The sequence below is a fragment of the Perognathus longimembris genome, chromosome 13 (assembly GCF_023159225.1).
Source record: "Perognathus longimembris pacificus isolate PPM17 chromosome 13, ASM2315922v1, whole genome shotgun sequence".
NCBI classification, from domain to species: Eukaryota; Metazoa; Chordata; class Mammalia; order Rodentia; family Heteromyidae; genus Perognathus; species Perognathus longimembris.
In genome coordinates this window covers 27,662,256-27,684,386 of record NC_063173.1, presented here as the reverse complement: position 1 = coordinate 27,684,386, position 22,131 = coordinate 27,662,256, and the positions used below count along the sequence as shown (strand labels likewise).

General features: G+C 38.3%; 1 protein-coding gene across 3 annotated transcripts in view; it reads right to left on the bottom strand.

Moving 5' to 3' along the window:
• The window catches only part of Nell1 (neural EGFL like 1), a 782,009-nt gene that overhangs the window by 592,213 nt on the left and 167,665 nt on the right, over positions 1-22,131 (bottom strand). For all 3 annotated transcript variants that reach the window (XM_048360824.1, XM_048360826.1, XM_048360825.1), the window contains one exon: positions 17,549-17,645. In XM_048360824.1, coding sequence (XP_048216781.1) covers positions 17,549-17,645 — 97 coding nt within the window. The remainder of the gene's footprint in view (positions 1-17,548; positions 17,646-22,131) is intronic.

Here is a 22,131-nt window from a genome sequence, read left to right as displayed (position 1 = left end):
CTCTGATGAGGAAATGAGAATGGCCAAGAGACATATGAAAAAGTGCTCTACAGTGATGCAAATCAAAACAACATTGAGATTCCACCTCACCCCAGTAAGAATGTCCATTATCAAGAAAACTAACAGTAATAAATGTTGGAGGGGATGTGGCCAAAAGGGAACCCTACTTCATTGTTGGTGGGAGTGTAAACTGGTTCAGCCACTCTGGAAAGAAGTATGGAGATTCCTCAGAAGGCTAAACATAGACCTCCCCTATGGCCCAGCAGCCCCACTTTTGGGCATCTACCCAAAAGACCACAAACAAGAACACACTAAAGCCACCAGCACAACAATGTTCATCGCAGCACAATTTGTCATCACTAAAATATGGAACCAACCCAGATGCCCTTCAGTAGGCGAATGGATCAGGAAAGTGTGGTACATATACACAATGGAATTTTATGCCTCTATCAGAAAGAATGACATTGTCCCATTCATAAAGAAATGGAAGGACTTGGAAAGAATTATACTAAGTGAAGTGAGCTAGACCCAAAGAAACTTGGACTCGATGGTCTTCCTCATAGGGAATAATTAGCACAGGTTTAGGCTAGTCACAGCAGAGGATCACAAGAGCCTAATAGCTATGCCCGTGTGAACACATAAGATGATGCTAAGTGAAATAAACTCCATGTTATGAAAATGAGTGTTATATCACTGTTGTAATTACTTTCAACATGCCATGTGAAACCGTAGCTTCTATTGTTGATGATCCTCTTGTATCCCCTTCCTGTGGTTGTACAGCACTATCACTGTATCTCATCTGAGTACACTGGATACTGTATATACTGGTATTAGAACTAGGGAAATGAAAGGGAATATCAAAATCGAGCGACAAGGATAAAAAGATCAATGACTCCAAAAACAATACTTGCAAAACCATTTGGTGTAAACCAACTGAACAACTCATGGGGGGAGAGGGGAAGAGGAAGTGGGGAGCAGGGAATGAGGAAGGAGGTAACAAACAGTACAAGAAATGTACCCAAGGCCTAACATATGAAACTGTAACTTCTCTGTACATCACTTTGACAATAAATAAAAAGAAAAAAAATTTTTTTAATTTCTCATCGTAAACTATACACTCGGCTGGCTGGCATCCTACAACTGTCGAGGGTAAGAACATATAGTTGAATAGGGCTGTAGTTACATGCACTATTACGATATTCCACCAAAAATAATGTTTTCAAAATAAGGTTTAATTTTAATCACCTTAAATGGATACTAATCAAACACATATAACAAATTATCCTTATTCAAACACTGTTGCATTCATTGCTAACAATTTATTAAAATAGTTTGCTAAAATTGCTCAGCACCAGGAAGCAGAGGCATTTTTCCCCCAGAGGCTTATTTCTCGTGCAATCTTGTTTATACTATTAATTCCTAAACAATCCATTTTCTCAACCCATTTTCTAACCCCCAGCATGTCTGAAAACCTCAATAAATTCCTAAAGGGCAGAGCTGAAATTAATAAGTTTTACTGGTCATAGGGACAGAAAGGGGGGACATGAACCTTTTCTTTTCCTTTTGTTTATCCCACCTGTTGTCATGTCTAGCTCCTGCAGTCATCTGGAAAAATAAATTTATACCAGAGAGGTTGTACATTATACCGTATATTAATGTTTGAGAAGCTAATGCCCATATTTCCATTATTCCTGGGATTTTTTTTCATTTTTGTGGGAAGAAAGGAAGGAAGGAAGAGACAATAAAATAAATTAGAACCTTATGCCATTAGGACTTTGTTCTGCTTATAATTGCCAAGAACAGTCAAGCCCTCCTAAACTCTAAAAGCTTTCTGATAAGATACAAATGAAAGCTGCTTTACCACCAAACAAATGCTAATTCTTTTTAAAGCTCTCATTTCCCTGCAGATCTCTGTTTACATTGAAGAAAATGGTTCCATCTTTTTTTTGTATGCTAACACACTGAAACAAATTGCCTTGAAAAGAGAAAAGGGGTGGGAGAATTTCCTGCCAGGCATGTAAATATATGGATGAAGATGTGTTCAGTTTATAAAATGGCAAGGACCCCAAGCTCTGGCAACAGGCTAGCAAAAAGTAAGACTGGAGAAACTCAGGAGGAGGGTTTTCAAAATGCATCCAATCATTTCTTTCTGCCCTGAAGATAGTTAATAAAATATCCCAGCTTGCATGAAGCTAAGAAAGACACTTGTCGGCTTCCATTATGATCAGTAAAAACCGTCAGCTCATTAGCATATCGTCAGTTGCCTTGCTGTTTCCAAAGCCATAATGCATAGAAATATTAATCTACAATTGTACACAATTTCCCAGTTCTGTGGCTTTGACTTTCTGCCTGACAGAAAGAATAAGAATTAAACATGGGGAGAATTCACTCTAGCTTCTTCTATGTGCCTATAAACATATGTTTACCATCTGTAGAATTATGGGAAGCAGCTGAGGTTAAAAATAAATAAATAAAACCAGAAAAACAACAACAACAACAGTGGTACTTAAAAAATTGTAATCAATTTCGCTTTCTATTGACAGCTTGGCTGTTAAAGGAGACAGTAAGACCCAGGTAAGCTAAAAGTTAGACCCTCATTCATCAGAGAGACAGAGACAGAGAACAAATCTTCGCTTGTATGAAAGGCTTTGGATGAGAATTCTCCATCAGACTTCTACTCTTTCAAAACTATCAGAATACTCAACCAGCAAAGCATCCCACAACTCATTATGCTCCACCTATTATTTTTCATGTTCATTATTTTTTTTAATACTCTTGAAAGTTTTAACAGCATCATCAGCTTAGAACGAATGCATCGAAGAGAAATGGAGTGGCTAGTCTCCCATCTTGATAATGAAAACCTTTGACAATTGGGAGATTCAGATGAGCCTATCACTACTAGCCAGCTATTTTCTCCAAACATGTTGTTTTGAAGTGAAGAAATCCCAGCCTATGGTCTGTGTCTCACACAGGAATTAAGCTAATGTTAGAGGCTACGTGCCCGGGCACCAAGCAAGTGAACCCATCCTGTGCTCTTTAAGTACAAGCAAGTTTCCACCAGGGCTCAGAAATTAGATTTGACAAGTGAGGAGCTCTTGCTTTTACTTTGCCTGTAAAGGAACATATTAATATTTTACAACAGAGAAAAATGTTACTTTGAAAACATATAAGCATTTTTAGTTCTGGAGCAATAAAACTGGTGTGGTTTCTTGGACCTTGGCAATAACACAGGTAAGACAAATATGAAAGGCTTGCCTCTCTTCTGAGAAGCTACTACATCATTTGAAGGAAGATTTTGTAACATTGATTTAACCAATATATAACTAAGAGGTAACTTCCATAATGACAAACAGACATAGTTCCCTTACCCAGCCGTCTTTCTAAAGGGGAGCCAGAAACACTCTCTGGCATCTAGGTTTCTAAGGAGGAAATGAGTTTTTAATACAAGTTAGAGGGACCTACCTCTCCCTGGGACATGTTAGAGCACTGCTAAGCACGGCTAAACACACTATTAAGGTTAATGATATACCTTTATTGTTAAGTACCCCTTTGGATGTTTATTTTCTCATTGTAAATAAGCTAAGAGTTTGACATCTGCATAATCTGACAGCCATTAGACACCTCTCTTGTGTCTTGCCTGCCTTGAGGGAAAGATTAGATGCCAAGCAGCCAACCAGAGTACCCTCATGCCAGTACTGGTTGCTTTGAACACTCCACAGATGCCCTGAGGGAGTGATAAGGTAGGTACAGCTACTTGCTGTCAAAGCACAACTTGACAGCCTGGAGGTATTGTTCCAGCCACAACTGTTTCAAAGAGCTCTCACGCCTTGCTTTGCTATCCCAAGCCTGGATAAACTCTAGATGACCCTTATAACCATTTCTACCCCAGGACAAGTATTTTTCATTATGAGATTCTTTCGTTTTGTTTTTTGCCAGTTCTGGGTCTTGAACTCAGGGCCTGAGCAATGTCCCTGGCTTCTTTTTGCTCAAGACTAGCACTCTGCCACTTGAGCCACAGTGCCACTGTCAGCTTTTTCTATATATGTGGTGCTGAAGAATCGAACCCAAGGCTTCGTGTATATGAGGCAAGCACTTTTACCACGAGGCCATATTCCCAGCCCGTATTTTTCATTGTGAACCAGCTGAAGACCTGTGACTGGTGAAAACACAGTTCCTCATTTGAATGAGGGACTATGACTGGAGCAACTGCAGTCCTCATTTGCATGAAAGTTTGTGCTGTGATTGGGGCAAATACAAGATTGAATGACTGGTGCAGATTCTCTGACCTCACCCCCTTTTTGACTATATAAGCAGGCTGTTTGGCTCACTCTGTTTTGCATGCATTTCCAAGTATTGCAATATTAGGCTCAAGAAAAAGCTTCTAAGTGTATTTGTTTGCTTGTTCTTGCCCACTTTTGATCTTTACCACTGGTAGAGCTTCCTGAATTGGTAACATAGAGAGTACAGTACAGTAAAGCTACAGCAGCAGATGGTAGCATAGACCCACCCCCTCAAAACAAAAATAGCCTGGACAGAAACAATGGAAAAAAGAGGCAACAAAAAAAAACCTGGGAAGAACTGAAGGTGAGAAACCAGGGGCCCTAGTCATTGAAATTGTTCCAGAAGGCTGCCAAGTCTCAGATAACCTAAACTTGACCACTGTCACACTTGCTGTCATAGGTTGTACAAGAACTATAACCCTAAAAGGCTAGAAGCACTCATTACTGCTTGCTGCCCTCTGCTGCTACAAGCCCCCCCGCGCCCCCCCCCGTTTCAGAAGACCAAAAATTACAAGAGCTGCTAAGTGCCAAGCCAACAGGTAGTTAAAGTCCAGAGCAATAAGCCTCCATCCTGAAAGCCTAGAGCCATTCTTTGCTGGTTTCTAAAGCCTGGAAGAATCAGCCCCTAGATCTCAGGACTTGAAGCTGTAAGAGTCTTGGGTTGTCCAGTCCAGGCCATAGACATTGAGTACTCAGTAACAGTGGACTCATAGCACAGAAACACATTCTCCTCACCTACCTTTGAATCCTATCTAAGTGGAGTCAAATGACCCAACAAGCTGATTGGCAACATACTGAAATCTTCCCCAGGCACAAAGTCTACAGAACCATTCAATCAGGTTACTCCTACTGCGAAGCAAGGAGAACCACACTGTTCCCCAGGGTGATGGGTTATGTGTACCATTCCTATTTGGTGGTTCCCAGTGGCAACACTTATATTTTTTTTGGGGGGGGGAACTGTAAATTCACAAAAAACATAATAAACATAGTATCCGTAAGTAAACAGTTGCCTAAGTCAATATAGTGATATCTATGATAGCACATGGTAAACCCTGATTAAAGATATGTTGAATGATCAAAGACTATGATGTTACATACACACACACACACACACACACATATATATATATATATATGCTTAGTTCCTATCTTCATCACTATGGGCTATGTCAGGTTGTCAAGTCTCTTCATGGCTTTGGATCTCATTGGTGGACCTATACAATGGGAATGATAATTAATACCTCATTAGGTTTCTCTGAAAGAGAAACGTGATCAATTTAGCTAATTTATCTGGACCCAGACAAAAATCTGGAAAATAGAATGCATCTCATACTTCTTGGTTCTCTTTTCCACATCCTGATAACCCACTTCTGAAACAAAGTGATCATCAAACTCTGAAAACCCTTTGGGTGTTCTGATTTTATCAAGCATGAAGGCTCTTCTGCATAAAATTGTTTATATCTACAGAGAATGAGAAATTTGGAGCTGGAATAGATGATAGGACTTTTCCCTCTGATAGTCACATCTTCCCAACCAAAACAGAAGTCCCTCAAAGGCAGAAAAAGAGCTCCATACAAGAAACAAAAAAAGGATGGAAATGTGTGTTAACTTTCCTATATGCGGATTTTGATATATTCCTATCTTGTATGCCAGTTGTTTCACATAGATAGATAGATAGATAGATAGATAGATAGATAGATAACCTGAATTATTGCCAAGCTTCACAAGAATAAACACACACACACACACACACACACACACACACACACACACAACCTGCTAGAGCACCACAGGTTCTAGATATTTCCCCAGCCAACAATGCACTACATGACTGAAATTATCTCAGGTAATGAAGCCCAGAGCCAACCCTATCAACCCACTGCAGGTATAGGTATAAATCCAGAGGTGATCAAGCTTCATCCTTAACATAACCTTCCAATTGACTATTTCAGAAGTTAAGCCCCAGGGTATTGATGGATGGCTGTACAGCAAAAGTTAACTGTTAATATTCACTAACAAGAAAGGATCTGTGAAGATAAGGTGGTAAAGGAAGATTTAATTTAGTACAAGACCTGTGAGATTAAGAAAACACAGTGTGAGAGAGGGAGGGAGGTAAGAAGGGAGAAAGAAAGAAAGAAAGAAGGAAAAAAGAAAGAAAGAAAGAGAGAGAGAAAGAAAGAGAGAGAAGAGAGAGAGAGAGAATATTATAAACAAATAAATAATAATGATTCTGAGCAGAGGCATGTGAAAATGCCCCGATAATGTTCACAGGACACAGAGAAAAGAAGTAAGGCTATCGCGTGTTGAGCAGAAGAGGAAATAGCAGAGATAAAGTTGCAGGGGAAAGTAGAGGGAAAATCTCACACTGATTTGATATGTAATGAAAACTCACTGAAAATGATTAAAGCAAAAGTATAACTTCTTAGTTTCAAATATGGCTACTGCGATGTTCAACAGCTATGAGGAGGTAAATCCAGAAGTCAAACTCAGATCTATATCACTTAAACCCAAACGCTTTACCCTCTCCATATAGTTACATGTCTATTTAAATCAGTTAAGGATATTCCAGTATTGGCAGCATAGGTATCTTTTAGCAACCTTCTAAAAATGAAGACTATGGTAGTTAGGTACCATACTATGCCAATTAAATAAGACACTGGGAATAAGGTCCATCTACTTCATTCTTTTTTTTTAGTAGCAATAAAATATATTTGTTATTTTGACCATTTTAGGTGGCATTAATTACATTCACAGTGTAATGCCACTATCACCACTAAATATCAATAAAATGTTGTCATCAACCCCAAACAAGAGCTTTATTATAATAATTCCATCACCTTCTGTTCTCAGTGCTATTAACCTTTATCTACTTTAATAAATTTCAAGATTGTTGATATTACATATAGTAGTAGAATCATACAACATTGTCCTTTGGGGAATGGCATATGCTTAAAGCTTATCCATGCTATAATGTGCTTCAGAATGTTCTGATACTGAATAATCCTCTCTGTGACTTACGGCCTATTAAATGTATGCAGATACCACATTGTTCATCCATCCATGCATGGATGAATATTTGAACCATTCTTTCTTTGGGGTATTGTGAGTAATGCTACCATGAATGTTGGCATACAAATGTTGGTTTGGGTTCTTGCTTTCAGTCCTTCAAAAATCTAATGAGGGTCTAGAATCCTGTATAATTTATCATATCCCATGTATCTTAGATCTTCTTTCTGCATATCACAGTGAACATGTGTCATCTGTCTGTCTGAGCTTGGCTTACCTCACACACAGTGAGGCCAAACGAGGATACTCATATAGGACAGAAACACAAAGGTGCAATTCCTACATGCCTCTTCATATTTAAATAAAATAATATATTGAAATGATCTCCATGATATAGAAACAAGAGATCTCTCTTTTTTAATTATTTTATGATTCTTTTCTTCATGTATGGTGTACCCATGTTATATTTTGGGAGGGTGGGCAGAAGGGCACAGAACTCCAGGGAATAGGGGTGAGAAGGTGTAGCAGTGGAGCTTACCTGACACTGATAAAAGTGAACTATGCAACTCATGGGTGGAGACAGGAGGGAGGGACTGAAGGAGAGAGGGAGAGAACAGAGGAGTGAGGGAAGAGAATGAGAGAGTGAGGGAACAGAAGATACTGTACTAAAGGAAATGAACTCATTGCCTGACTTGACTTCTATAATTGTAATCCCTCTGTACATCACCTCTATAATAACAATAAAGTAAATAAATGTAAAATCTAAGAGAGGAACTGCTGGGTCACATGAGACTTCTGTCTTTAATTCTTGAGTAAACAACAAACTACTTTTCACAGCCACTATCCCATTTTACATTCACACCAATGAACAAGGTTATATATTTTCCATAGTCTTCTCAACACTTACTTTCTACTTTAAAAAAATGTATAATGTTCAGGTATGGTGGCTCACATCAGTAATCATAGCCACTAAGGAGAGGATGAGATCTGATGATTATGATTCAAAACCAGCTCAGGCAGAAAAGTTCCTAAGACTCTTATCTCCAATTAACCAGCACCAAGCCAAAGTGGAGCATTGGCTCAGGTCATAAAGCACCAGCATTGAGCAAAAGAAGCCAAGTGAGATCACTAGGTCCTGAATTCAAGTCCCCTCCCCTAGTATTGACATGATGTGTGTGTGTGTGTGTGTGTGTGTGTGTGTGTGTGTGTGTAGTGATATAAGATTGTCATTTTGATTTACAATTTTCTGATGATTAAGGATGTTGAACATCATTTCAGGTTGTTATTTGCCATTAGTGAATAAGTGACATTTAGAGAAATGTCAACTCATGTTATTTGTCCATTTTTAATTGAGTTATTTGTCTTTCTGTTGTTGAGTTTTATAAGTACATCTTGCACATCCTGGGTATTAGATTCTTATTAGACATGTAATTTGAAAATACTTTCCCCCATTCTATGGGATTTCCTTTCATATCCTTGATAATATCTTTTCATGAACAAAGTAGTTTTTTGTATATTTTGCCATTTAACAAAGGAGATTATGAATAAAATCCACCTTAATCAGTGTCATCCCGTGCAACATTCTCACCTATCCCTCCCTTCCCCATGTCCCTTACTCTTCTTAATTTTGTAGTATATACATTGAATGCTTGACTGTATCCTCCTCATCTTCTCCTCTTCATTCATCTACTCCTTGCCTCTTGACCTCATCCCTCCTCTCAAGTACCCACTTCCTGGTTCCTATTTTGTTGAACTTTTACTTTGCCTTTCTAAAGAATTACACTGAGTTCTCCTCTGATTCTACCATATTTCAGTTGATACATTTGTATACATATGCATGCCATGCAACATATTTTCCTTTAAATTTGTAAGCTAAATCAAGCTTCTACATGTAAGAGGAAACATGCATCTTTTGTCTCAGGCCCTCAATCATAGAACAATTTTTCCAGGTATTTCCATTTCTTTACAAATGATGCAATAGTATTTGTTCTAATGGATGAGTAAAATACACATACACATATATATGTATACACACACACACACACACACACACACACACACACATACAATTTCTCAATCCGTTCATCCACTGAGAAGTAGAGAAGTGTCTGGGCTGATTCCATACCTTGGTTATGGTAAATACTCCTGCAATAAACTTGTGATTGTTGCTTTACTGTATCCTGATTTGTAACCTTTTGGATAGATGCCCAGGAGTGGAATTGCTAGATCCCATGGTAGTTTGCTTGTTTGTTTGTTTGTTTTTAAGTCAGGCACCAATGGCTTATACTTGTAATCCTAGCTACTTAGGAGGCTGAGATCTAAGGATTATGGTTTGAAGTAACCCTGAGCAGAAAAGTCTGTGACACTGATCTCCAGTTAACCACCAAAAACAGAACCAGAAGTGGAGATATGGCTCATGTAATAGAGCACCAGGTTTTGAGTGAAATACACTAAGGGACAGTATCCAGTCCCTGAGTACAAGTGCCAGAACTGGCACACACACGTTTTAGCTCTTATACTAAGTTCGTTTTTATAGGTGATGTGAAGAATGGAACAAACACCATTTCTTTTGCCTGTAGAAATCCAGTACCATTTGTTGAAGAGACTATCTCTTTTCCCCAGTAAGTGGTCTTGACGTTCTTATCAAAATTCAACTGGCCATGCATGAAATGTATGAATTCATTTCTGGATTCTCCACTTTATCCCATTGGGATATACTTCCATCCTTACACAGGAGCAGATTATATTGCTTAAGACAGTTTGTGGCAAGTTTTAAAATTGTGAATCCTCTAAATAAGTTCTTCTTTTTCAAGATTGCTTTGGCTACTCAGGGTTTCTCGAAGTTCCATAAGAATTTCCCAACAATCATTTACCTTTCTGTAGGAAAAGATGTTAAAATTTTGATGGTGGTTTTATTGACTTTATTGGTTGTTTGGGGTGATATTGATATTCCAACAATATTAATCTCCCAATTCATGAAAAAAGATGTCAGTTTAGTTAGTTGGGTCTTATTTAATTTTTTTCCAACAAAATATTATAGTTTTTAAAAATTCAAGCCTTGTATTTCCATGGTTAAACTCATTACTATGTATTATATCCACTTAGTTACTCCCATGAGTGGAATTTTCTCTTAATTTCCTTTCCAAATTATTTACTGATGGCTTATAGAATCATAATTGATTTTTGTGTGTTGATCATGTAAACTGTTACTTTGTTAAATTCATTTATTGCTCTACTAGCTTTCTTATAGGTCCTTTGGAATCTTCTATATATAGGATCATGTCTGGAAATAGAGGTAGTTTTATCTTTGTCTTTCCTATTTGAATTAATTTTATTTCTTTCTCTATCCAACTACACTAGCTCTAGCTAGAAATAGTGTTGAATAGCAATGATGTCATCCTTGCCTCGTTTCTGATCTTATAAGAAAAGCTTTCAGTCTTTCACCATTATGTATGGTAACAGCTGTGGGGTTTTTCATTTATGCCTTTTATTGTCTCAAAGAACTTCCCTTCTCTTGCTCCTTTTCTGTGATTTGAGAGAGACAGGGTGACCAACTCTCAAAAAGATCATCTGGTCAAGTTTAGCATTGAAACTGTTAAGCATAATAATAATAGATCATTATTGTAAGCACCCCTTTTAATTATTAATTATCCTATAAATAAGCTATGTTGTTTGGAGGGCTGGGCCACTTTGACTCTTTGACAGTTGACAGACATTTCCCTTATGCCCACTTGCCTTGGGCAGAGAGCTGTCAGATCAGCAGATCCACTTTTGGCAACTGGCTGGATGTCATTATAACAGCTCAGCTGCTTAGAACACTCCATGGATACCTTGAGGAAACTATACTCCAGACACAAGGAATGCTGAAACTGAAGCCTTGAGTCCTGCTCCAGAAGGTCCTGCTCCAGCCATGACTGCTTTAAACAACTTACACCCACTTTAGTCATCACAAGCCTTGGTGAACTGGAGATTCAGCTCAACATAATCCAGTGAACTCCTTTTATAGCTTTTTTTTTTTTTCCAGAGCTGAGGACCGAACTCAGGCCTTGCACTTGCCAGGCAGGCACTGTTCCACTGAGCTAAAGCCCCAGCCCTTCCAGTGAACTCTACAGCCATTATCAGGGTAGAGGACAGCATGTCCCCCAGTGACTCAATGGAAAGCATGTGACTAGTATAACTCAAAGCCCACAACAGGTCTTCATGCAAGGCCTGTGATTCGTTCTCATGTAAACTTCTAACTGGTAGAAGTGGAAGCTGGGTTGTGATTGGTACAAATTGCAATCCTACATTTGCATGCCATACTCAGACCATGTACCCCCTTCTGGCTATATATCCAATCTGTCCTCACTTTTTCTTTTTTTTTTTTTTTTTTTGCCAGTCCTGGGCCTTGGACTCAGGGCCTGAGCACTGTCCCTGGCTTCTTTTTGCTCAAGGCTAGCACTCTGCCACTTGAGTCACAGCGCCACTTCTGGCCATTTTCTGTATATGTGGTGCTGGGGAATCAAACCCAGGGCTTCAAGTATATGAGGCAAGCGCTCTTGCCACTAGGCCATATCCCCAGCCCCTGTCCTCACTTTTTGAATCAGCCTGAAGACACCTTCCTGTACTACCCTAATGTGGAACATTAGGCCTAATAGAAAGCTCTTCTCAAGTGTTCTTTCCTTGTCTATTTGTGATCTTTTTTTAAATTTTTTTGGGTTTTGGAGGGTTTTTGTTTGTTTGTTTGTTTGATTGCTGGTCCTGGCCCTTGAACTCTGGAGATGGACATTTTCCCTAAGCTCCTTTTGCTCAAAGCTAGCACTCTACCACTTGAGCAGTACCACTTCCAGATTTTTCTGTAATGAATTAGACATAGAGCCTCATGCACTCTCCTGTACAGGCTGGCTTTGAATCATGATCCTCAGATCTCAGCCTCCTAAGGAGTTAGGATTAAAGGCATGAGCCACCAGTGCCCAGCTCACTGTGTTCTTTGACATAGTTATAATGAGCTGAGACGTAACATGAAGAGGAGACCACGGCAGTGGCAGCAGGTTGGCAGTGGAGGTGGTGGAATGACAGCAACAACACACAACAGCAGTAATGGCTGAATATGCTGAAGAGTTCTAGGCAATGGTAGCAGAAACTATAGGAAGCTATAAAGGAAGGGGAAGTATTTATTTGAGAGATGAAAAATAGTAAAGAAAAGGAGACTACAAAAGATGAGAGGCTGCCCAGAGCCTAAGAATTGCCCTGTATTTGGTCAGGCACTGGTGAATCACACCTGTAATTGTAGCTACTCAGGAGGCTGAGATCTGAAGACCACAGTTCAAAGCCAACCCAGAATCAAAGTGCAGGAGAGTCTTTATTGCCAATTAGTCACCAGGACACCAGAAATGTGACCTAAAGTAGTAGAGTGCCAGCCTTGAGCAAAAGAGCTCAGGACCAGCCCCCAGGACCCAAGTTCAAGCCCCATGGCCAACAACAACAAAAAAAAAAGAGTTACCTTTGATTAAAAGCAAAGGGTGCTGACACCCATGGCTCAGGGACTGTATATAACACTAGCTGGCAATGGCAATGATGATTGCTAGTATAAGCTGCTGCCAAAAGTCAAGGATTTCAATAGCTACCAAATGGTAGGCCACTGGAAATCAGAGTTCAGAGCAAAAAGCCTCTGACCCTAGAGCTACGTCTCTGACTTCTAAAGCTCCCAGCTAAACATCAAGGTTTTGGGCCCTAGAGCTGCAAGGCCTCTGAATCTGAAGCAATTCTTTATGTCCCTGTCTTTCTCTTGCTTTCTCCTTCCCTCCCACTCTCTCTTTCACATATACTCTCTCTCTCTCTCACACACACAAACACACACACACACACACATACACACACCCCTCCCTATTGCATCTATTAGTGTATTTGATTAGTATATTTGATGGTAAAGTAAAGTCCCTTGGGCTCTGTTCATAGTACTTCATTTTTTTCTCCCTAGACTTTTTAATTTCAATTATCTTATTTTCAAGTTCAATGATTTTTCTTCAGCATGTTCAAATCTGTTGTTGAATCCCTTTGGTGAATTTTTTTTCATTTCAGTTGTACTTCTTAGCTGCAAAATACTTAGTTGGCTCATTTCTATAATGGCTCTCTCATTCTCCAGCCTCCTCTAGCTGCTTTCTACCTAGTTTTCCTTAAAAAAAAAAAAAAAAAAAAACTACTTCCCTACTAGAAACTTCACAGTAATTTTTGGTTGCTGCTGTTATTATTGTTGCTGTCCCACTGTTACTGATCTGCAGCAGGATTTGAGTACATGAATCCAATATATTACTCTTTCTTCTCCCCTTAATACTAATCACCTAATTTGATAGTGAATACTATAAACTAGAATTATATGTGCTATTTTATTTTAAACATTTTCCTCCTCTTTATTTTTTTTGATAGAGCTTCTGAGACTAGAACTCACTGTATTGTTCAAACTCTTCTCAGATTATAGGCTCTAATGGTCATCTTCCCTCTACTTCTAATGTACATAGAAGCAGTTGGAACAGGCTTTGGGGGTTTTGTTCTTGTTGTATACTCTCTTTTTCTTATACTCAAAATTTGGAATTTAACCATGATTTTTAATGTTTTGTTGTTAGCTTAAATTTGTGACATGCAAACTTAATTCATTTCTCTATTATTTTATAGAATAATTATTTTCTCCATTCTAAGTAAACTAAGTCATAACATCTTATACTATATTTTGTTGTTATTATGTACCTAATTTTATTTTTGCTAAATTAGACATACTTATTACTATTTTAATCAACTGGATTATTTAGGTCTGTACATACTTTCAGTATTTATCTGTTCACCAATTCTTCTGGTATCACATATCTTCCTGCTAAGGTTTTTAAATAAAAATCCGTCGGTTGTAAATTAAGAGTTTTATCTACAAGTATACAAATACTTTACAATCATTCTCAAATAATGATTAAGCTATGCACATGCCATTATATCTGAGAGTATAACTGCATACAGAAATTGAATATGTTGGGCTGGGAATATGGCCTACTGGCAAGAGTGCTTGCCTCCTACACATGAAGCTCTCGGTTCGATTCCCCAGCACCACATATATGGAAAACGGCCAGAAGGGGCGCTGTGGCTCATGTGGCAGAGTGCTAGCCTTGAGCAGGAAGAAGCCAGGGATGGTGCTCAGGCCCTGAGTCCAAGGCCCAGGATTGGCCAAAAAAAAATTTGAATATGTTTACATTGTCTTCTTGCTTCAGTAACTGCTATATAACTTATGGCATTCTTTTGTAGAAGGAGGTTACCTTTTTCTCACTGGATCTCTTTGAGGTCTTCCCTGTGGCTTTGGAATTCTGTTATTCTGCCAGTAGCTGTGTGATTGAATGATTTTTAAAAAAATTCCCCTGTTTCTTTTTATCCAGAATTTGCAATATCACATTGCAGAGCAACCCTTCAAGTGATAAATTCAATTTCTTTCTTCATTGTCTCTAGATTTCATAATATGACTTGCTTTGGACAATAAAACATTAGCAAATGTGCTCATGTAATTAGAGTGTTGAGTAGCACGAGAATGTTGTAGTCTGCTACTGCTATCTTCTTACACTTTAAATCCCAAGGTTGCTACCTGAGTAAATCTGACCTGGGCTACTGGAAAATGAGAGACCAAATGGAGATGACTTAGAAACACCAGTCGATACCTAGCCTGCTGCTAAAGGTGTAAAGATATCATCTTGCCCCCTGCTGATGGGCCAGTTGATCAGAGATACAGGAGAGAACTCAGCAGGTATAAGCTTAGCTAGGCCAAACCAGAAAAACAATCAGAACTGGAAGCTGAGGAAAAGGGCTACTCTGTTACCCTCTATGTTTTCTAAGTGAAATTAAGGTGATATATTTCATCTTATTGCCTATCAGAATTAATATCTCTTGACAATTCTAGAAAGTTCTTAATAGTTAGACTTCTAATAGTGCCTATAACTTAATTCTCTCTATAATCTTCTGAAATTTTCAAATAAATTTACATATATGCATGTATTCTATGCATGATACATTACCTATTTCTGACATATAATATACACAGCTATAGCACCTTCTTAGCACAGCATGCAGTGCATCAGTCTCATAATATACACAATTATAATATATACACAATAAATATAGAGATATGCATAAATGTATTTAAAGTTTTTCTATACATTTATCGTTTCTAATTTTTAATCTCACTTTCTTATTTTTAATCTGTATGCTACTCTCAGAGCAGTAATTGATTTCATGAATGTTCTCTCTGTGTCTAATCTACCATGTAGCAGGTTCACTCACTTCAATGACTAGATTTTTCATTTCTAGAAGTGCTTTTTATTTCAACTATTCCTGGACAAATTTATCATTGCTAATCATCATGTATTCTTTATTGGTTTGTTTCTTTAAGTATTTTCAACACAGGGACTTAAAAGACTTCACAAGCCCTGGGAAAACTAATCAAATATGTTTTCCTATTGACTGTAATTCATGATGGTTGAAAAATTACTGTCTACAAAAACTTAGTTCCATAATTATTCTGTGAGGTCTGATGTTGTCCAAAGATAATTTTCATTTTCCCTTCATCAGGAATCTCCAGGGACCAACCCAGGATCAATTTAAGGAAGTTGGCAGAGCTCCATGGACAAAATAAATCTGTGTTTCAAGTCTATACAAGGACAAAACTATGATTGTATCCTCAGGAAAACACCTCCTTTTCTTAACTAGAGTTGAGGTGCAGACAGAATGGTTATGAAACTGCCTTTATTTGTTAGAAAATGGACCTTTCCTTTTGACCTTTTCACTGAAGGTTTCTAGTCTTCTAGGTACTGGCTTCACTTCAGAAGTTTCCATTCCAGTTCCCAAACATGCATGAAATCTGAGAAAATTCTCACATCCACACCAACTGTTGAAATGTACAGTTCCAAAAGAATCTTTATGCACTGCTATGGGCAGGTAAAATGCTTTAGACATCTGGTAAAATAATATGGCAAGTTCTTATGATGTTAAACATACATTTAATGTAAGATTCAGCAATCTCACACCTATATGTTTATCTAAATGAAATGAAAAAAAAATCCCTGCTCACACAATACCTATACGCAAATGTCTATAGTCACTTTGATAAACTCAAATATCCATCAACTAAGGAATGGAAAAACAAACTGTGGTACATAAATATAATAGCATTGGTGTATTTCTAAACAATAGAGAACAGAGAAATGGGTGAGTCTTATTACCATCCTTATGCAATATAGAGATATGAAAATAGTATATACACATAGACATACATAAGTCCATTTCAATAACATTCTGGGAAAGGTAAAATCCTATATTTGGTTCCTAAAGATTTCCTTTCTTCTAAATGCAATGATGAATTTTTAAAGAATTCTGTTGTATTTTATCTAGCATTTCTACACATTTTGAATCAGGAAGGAATTTTTTTAGAATAACTAGTTCACCAGGCTGCCTACGGCAAAAATCTGTCATTCTCTTGCAGAATAAGACTATCTTCAAGTGTACCTGTGTTTTTAGGTTTTTCCATTCATTTTATCACAGTATCATCATGTTTGCATGCAGTACAATAGTACAAAACATTGCATTACTTTCTTCATACAAAAGAAATACAGAGCTTCACGAAGTGGGGATTTGTTTCCTATTGTACGTGTAGGCATCAAACCCAAATGGCTTGTGGTTGACTGAATTAACCTCCAATGAAGATCAAGGAGACACCTTTTTTTCTCTTCTGTTTTTGTTTATGTTTGCTAGTATGAGGGTTTAGATGAATCCCTCATGTCTGTGTAGCTGGCATGCTACCATTTGTGTGCCATGTCTTTTGTCCTGCTTTTTGCTATATAACTGGAGACAGAGTCTCGAGAACTTTTCTTCCTTTGAAGCACGATCCTCATTATCTTGGCCTCTTGAGTAGCTACAATAATAGGCCAGAGCCACAGACATCCAGCCAGGAGACACATTCTAAGACCATTTAAACCATCATGCTAGGCAGCATACTGAGCTGGATGACCTTTGAGCAAGCCACCTAGCACTCGGCCTTGTTTCAAAATATCATCTTCTTTCAGAGACCTTGTGACAATAAAATGACTTCATTCCTGTCAAATGCAAAAAAGTAAATGGCACACAGTAAGAAGTGCCCAACCAGCATCATTTATGATAATGCCAGACTTCCCCACTAGTTATAATTTCACACAATGCTGCCTCCAACAACACTGAAACTTGAGCCTGGTCTATAAATAAATAAGAGAGTTAGAGCTTACTTTGAAGAAGCCGTGTTTTTGGTTGCGCTGACCAAGCCATAAACTGCTTCCTGGGGGAAAGTTGGTCTCTGGAGGGTCTATCACACGCTCATAAATCCTGCAAAGATGAAGAACACAGTTACTAATGCAGAGAGACTTGAAGCAGAACCAAAAGGTACATAAGTTGTTTAAAGTAGTCCTGCATTAAACACAAGGTGAAATGATGACCCCAAGATACCTTGTGCTTTCCATGCCCAGTATCAAATATAGAGATCTGTTTTAGAGAGTACTTAGAAGTACTGTCTGGGCTGCTTCTGCCTTCTTGTCATCTCCTTTTTGGCAGAGGAAGAAAGGAAAGAGACACCTTTTGAGTGTCTCACCAATGAACTATACAAAAACCCTGAAGAAAGTGTTATTTTCCCAAGCATCACAGGTAGAAAAGCTGTTTGTACTCACAGTTCAACCAAGTGAAGATGGCAACAATTAGGACAGACCCTTGAGGCCCTGAGTCCAAACCCCAGTATTGTCAAATACATCCTCCATACTAGATAATAAGTAAATTGAGCAATAAACCAAACACATAGATACCACCTCCCTGGGACAAAGCGAGATGACATTCTAGAGATGAAGAACATCTTCAACTGATACATAATTGGCATAGACTAAGCCAGCAGAGGCCATGGTTCTTTGAAGATGGCTACAGAGCCTGCAGCACAGTTGGATGTCTCAGTTGTTCAACCCTAGCAGTGTCCAATTAATCAGTCACAATCTTTAAACTGGTGCTTTCTTCTCAAATAGTCCATACTACCACAAGCTGATTGTGATCCTCCATATCACTCCTGGCAAGTACCTCTCAGCACCTGAAGCTCAAAGGATTCTCAGTGGAGTGAGATGGAGGTGATTGATCAACTGGAATTCCACAAGATAATTTTCTGTTTTCTTTCTATTCCCACAATCTTCCATGTTCACAAAAACCAATGCTGGGGAGTCATTCTTTACTTATATCCAGAGGTCAGGACACTAATCTGTTCTTTCTGCTGAGATGGAACAAAGTGCCTCCTGCTAGAGACTGATATATTTCTACAATGACCATCAGAAGGGCGGTGCAGAATAACTGAAGAGCATGTACTAGGGTCACAGGGGGCTGCCAGGCTGTAGCCATCTATATGAGCTACACAGCCTGTTTCTCTACCATGTCACTCTGGGAACGTGCAATTGGCAAAGAATATCTGCAAAGAATCATTAGAAATGATGTACTTCCTATCTGGTTTTTCTTTACTAATTATCTTTCCATTATAAATGGAAACTCAAAACATAATTAAGGAAAAATAAATAAGTTTTCCTTTAAAATGACAGGCTGTGTTTTCTTCCTAGGAATCTAATCTTTTTTTCTACGTTAGAATAAAGCAATTTGGATGAAGCAATTTGTCAACACTGCTTTCAAACAAGAATCTGCTATCTACTTCCTTTTAAAAAAATGTTTTTCCCTAATATTAGTGGGAAAAAGTTGAAACAAGGCAAATTTACAACAAAAGAAAAATGCATAAGTTATAGCGGATCAGCATGAGTTTACTGCAGTCATTAGGAGTGATAAATATGCAAGTTATGAAAAATGGGTAAGTATATACAAAATAATTTTCACTGGAGAACATGGAATACAAAATTATTTATGCACTATGGAAGATAATGATGCAAAAATTATGTTCAGTGTTGATAAATATGAGAAAAAGAAGAGAGAAATGGAAATCACTGTATTTAGGAGAAGAAGTGGAACATAATTTTCTATACGACTGTTTGACTAATAAATTGAAAATGTTGTCAAACCATTTGCCTGAGCTTTCATTTTAAAATATTTGCCTCTGTCTGAGTGAAAGGAGCTTTCAGTGCAAAAGCTTTCTTCCTGGTCTTCAATATACTAGCAGATGAGCTCCAATGAGCACAGTAGGCGCTTAATCAATGTTGATTAAGTGCATGAGTGAATGAAGGACAGAACAATCAAAAAGATCAACTTCCTATCCTGCCTTACGTCCCACAAGCATAATACCTCCTTATGCTTTGCAAATACTTGAGAAAGCAAACATCTGAGACCCATATCTATCAGCTAACCACAGGATGACCTCGCAGTAGGGGCCCTGATGTCCTCTTCCTGTACCTACCAGAATCGCCTCTTCTTACCCAGGAAAATCTGCTACATCCTGCCTCTCCAGCATTCCTGCCTAACACCTCCAAAAGGTAATTCTCACTGAGTAAATTCCATGCAGCAGGCAAAATCAGCAAGTTAGTCCCATGTAGCAACAAAAGCAGAATTTAACAACATAGTATTAAAAAAAAAAACTCATGGTAGAAATCAGCAGGCACAAGTAACCTGTCTGTGTTAAGCAGCTTGTGAGTGACAGAAATGGAATTTGAACCAAGCTCCCACAATTTGTGCTACATCCACATCCCAGTATTGCCTCTGTAGATTAGCAAGGACAAACAGAAAATACATGCAAGCTATGATTTCCCCCATTAATATATTATGCCCTGAGTATTCTGAGTTAAAATACAGATCTAGAATATTTAAAAAGCTTGCAGAGCAAATAATGAAATAGATGTGCTGTCCTCCCTGGTTGACTCAAAGTACTTAAAGCTTGGGTAGAGTTTTTAACCAGTTCTGTGATCAGGAGAGGAAATGACTTTCACATTATGATAGGTCCCCTCTTCATACAAATGGGTATCTATTTTGCTTTTCCTAATAGAGTAATTTAAGAACTTGACTCATTCAAGTACATTACATTTCCTAACTTGACTGGGAAAGGGAAAGGGTACAATTTGTGTAACAATGTAGCCAAGACTGTTCTGACTCTACCCAAACCAATTGGATTTGGTCAATTCAGAGAGTTTCTGGGAAAATGAAAATGTGCCCAGTGAGCCAGACCTATTATTCTATGTTCTTCCTTCAAATAGGTTTTACACATCCTTTTTGATGAGCTATTTTTTCTTATTTATCAAAGTGACGTACAGAGAGGTTACAGTTTCATACATTAGGCCTTGGGTACATTTCTTGTACTGTTTGTTACCTCCTCCCTCATTCCCCCTCCCCTCTCCCCCTTTCCCTTTCCCCCCATGAGTTGTTCAATTGGTTTACACCAAATGGTTTTGCAAGTATTGCTTTTGGAGTCATTGGTCTTTTTATCCTTTGTCTCTCACTCTTAATATTCCCTTTCACTTCCCTAGTTCTAATACCAGTATATACAGTATCCAGTGTACTCAGATGAGATACAGTGATAGTGCAGGCACAACCACAGGAAGGGAATACAAGAGGATCATCAACAATAGAAGCTACGGTTTCACATGGCATGTTGAAAGTAATTACAACATTAATATATCACTCATTTTCATAACATGGAGTTCATTTCACTTAGCATTATCTTATGCATTCATAAGGGCATAGCTATTAGGCTCTTGTGATCTTCTGCTGTGACTAGCCTAAACCTGTGTTAATTATTCCCTATGAGTGAGATGTGCTGTTTTTTATGCAACATAAATGCCTTGTATGTTATTTCTTTGTGGGTCTGATGCTCTGCCCTCTCGGATGACTCTCTCCTCCTGTAACCATTTTACCGATGTACTTTAACTGGGGTCTCTGGGATTCTGGTCATGAGCCCATCTTTCCTGACAACCAAAACAAGGAAGAAGGAATCTGGCTATCCCCACACCAAACAGTTTTAGTGCCGAATTACATAAAGGTACCACTGCTTGACCTGGAAAAAATAGAACCCTCCCCACAGCATGTCTGCATCTTTTCAGTTTCCTTTAGGGATCAACCCTCCCTGATTCTCCATAAAGGAATTCCTAGTCTTCGTCATTTTTCATCACTGGCATTGTCTTATCCTTATCAAAGCAGATGACTCTCCAAAGTTAGCTCTCTGCTGATTGTCTCCTCCCACCAGATATAAAGACTTGGAAGCAAGACTTTCCCTGTCTTTTGCCAAGTCAGCATTTCTATTATCTGGAATAAAAGAGTTTAGCCAGAACAGGTGTATACTCTACATAGTGAGTGAATGAATTGATATATGAATGTATATGACTGGATGGATGGATGGATGGATGACTGCTGCATGACACTAGCTTCATATCAGCAGGACCACAGCCGAGTAGTTATAAAAGCTAGTACAAAACTTTACAATATGCTCATTCATAATACAAAATAATTCAGAGTAAAAGAGCAGATTGTCAAAGCTGTCACTGAGGTTATGCACACAATCCTTATAGAAGGAGTCAATAAAATTATTGAAATGTTAAAATCCTTTCAAGAAGAAGATAAAGAAGGAGGAGGAGGAGGAAGAGGAAGGAGAATCCAGATAGGTATATTTCTGAAAGAGAAAGACTGACTACTCTGTAAACTTGAAAACATAAATAGATCAAATCTAATCCCTGTTTTCTGATTTTTGCCTGGCTATTTATTTTTGTTTTTGTTTTTTGAGACAAGGTCTTGTTCTGTAGCCCGGCTAGTCTTAAACTCACATCCTCAGATTCCTTCTTCCTTTCCCAGTGCTGGGCTTGGGGATTACAAATGTGCAATCCTTTCCATAAGTGAAGGATTTACAGCTTAAGTTGGTTAC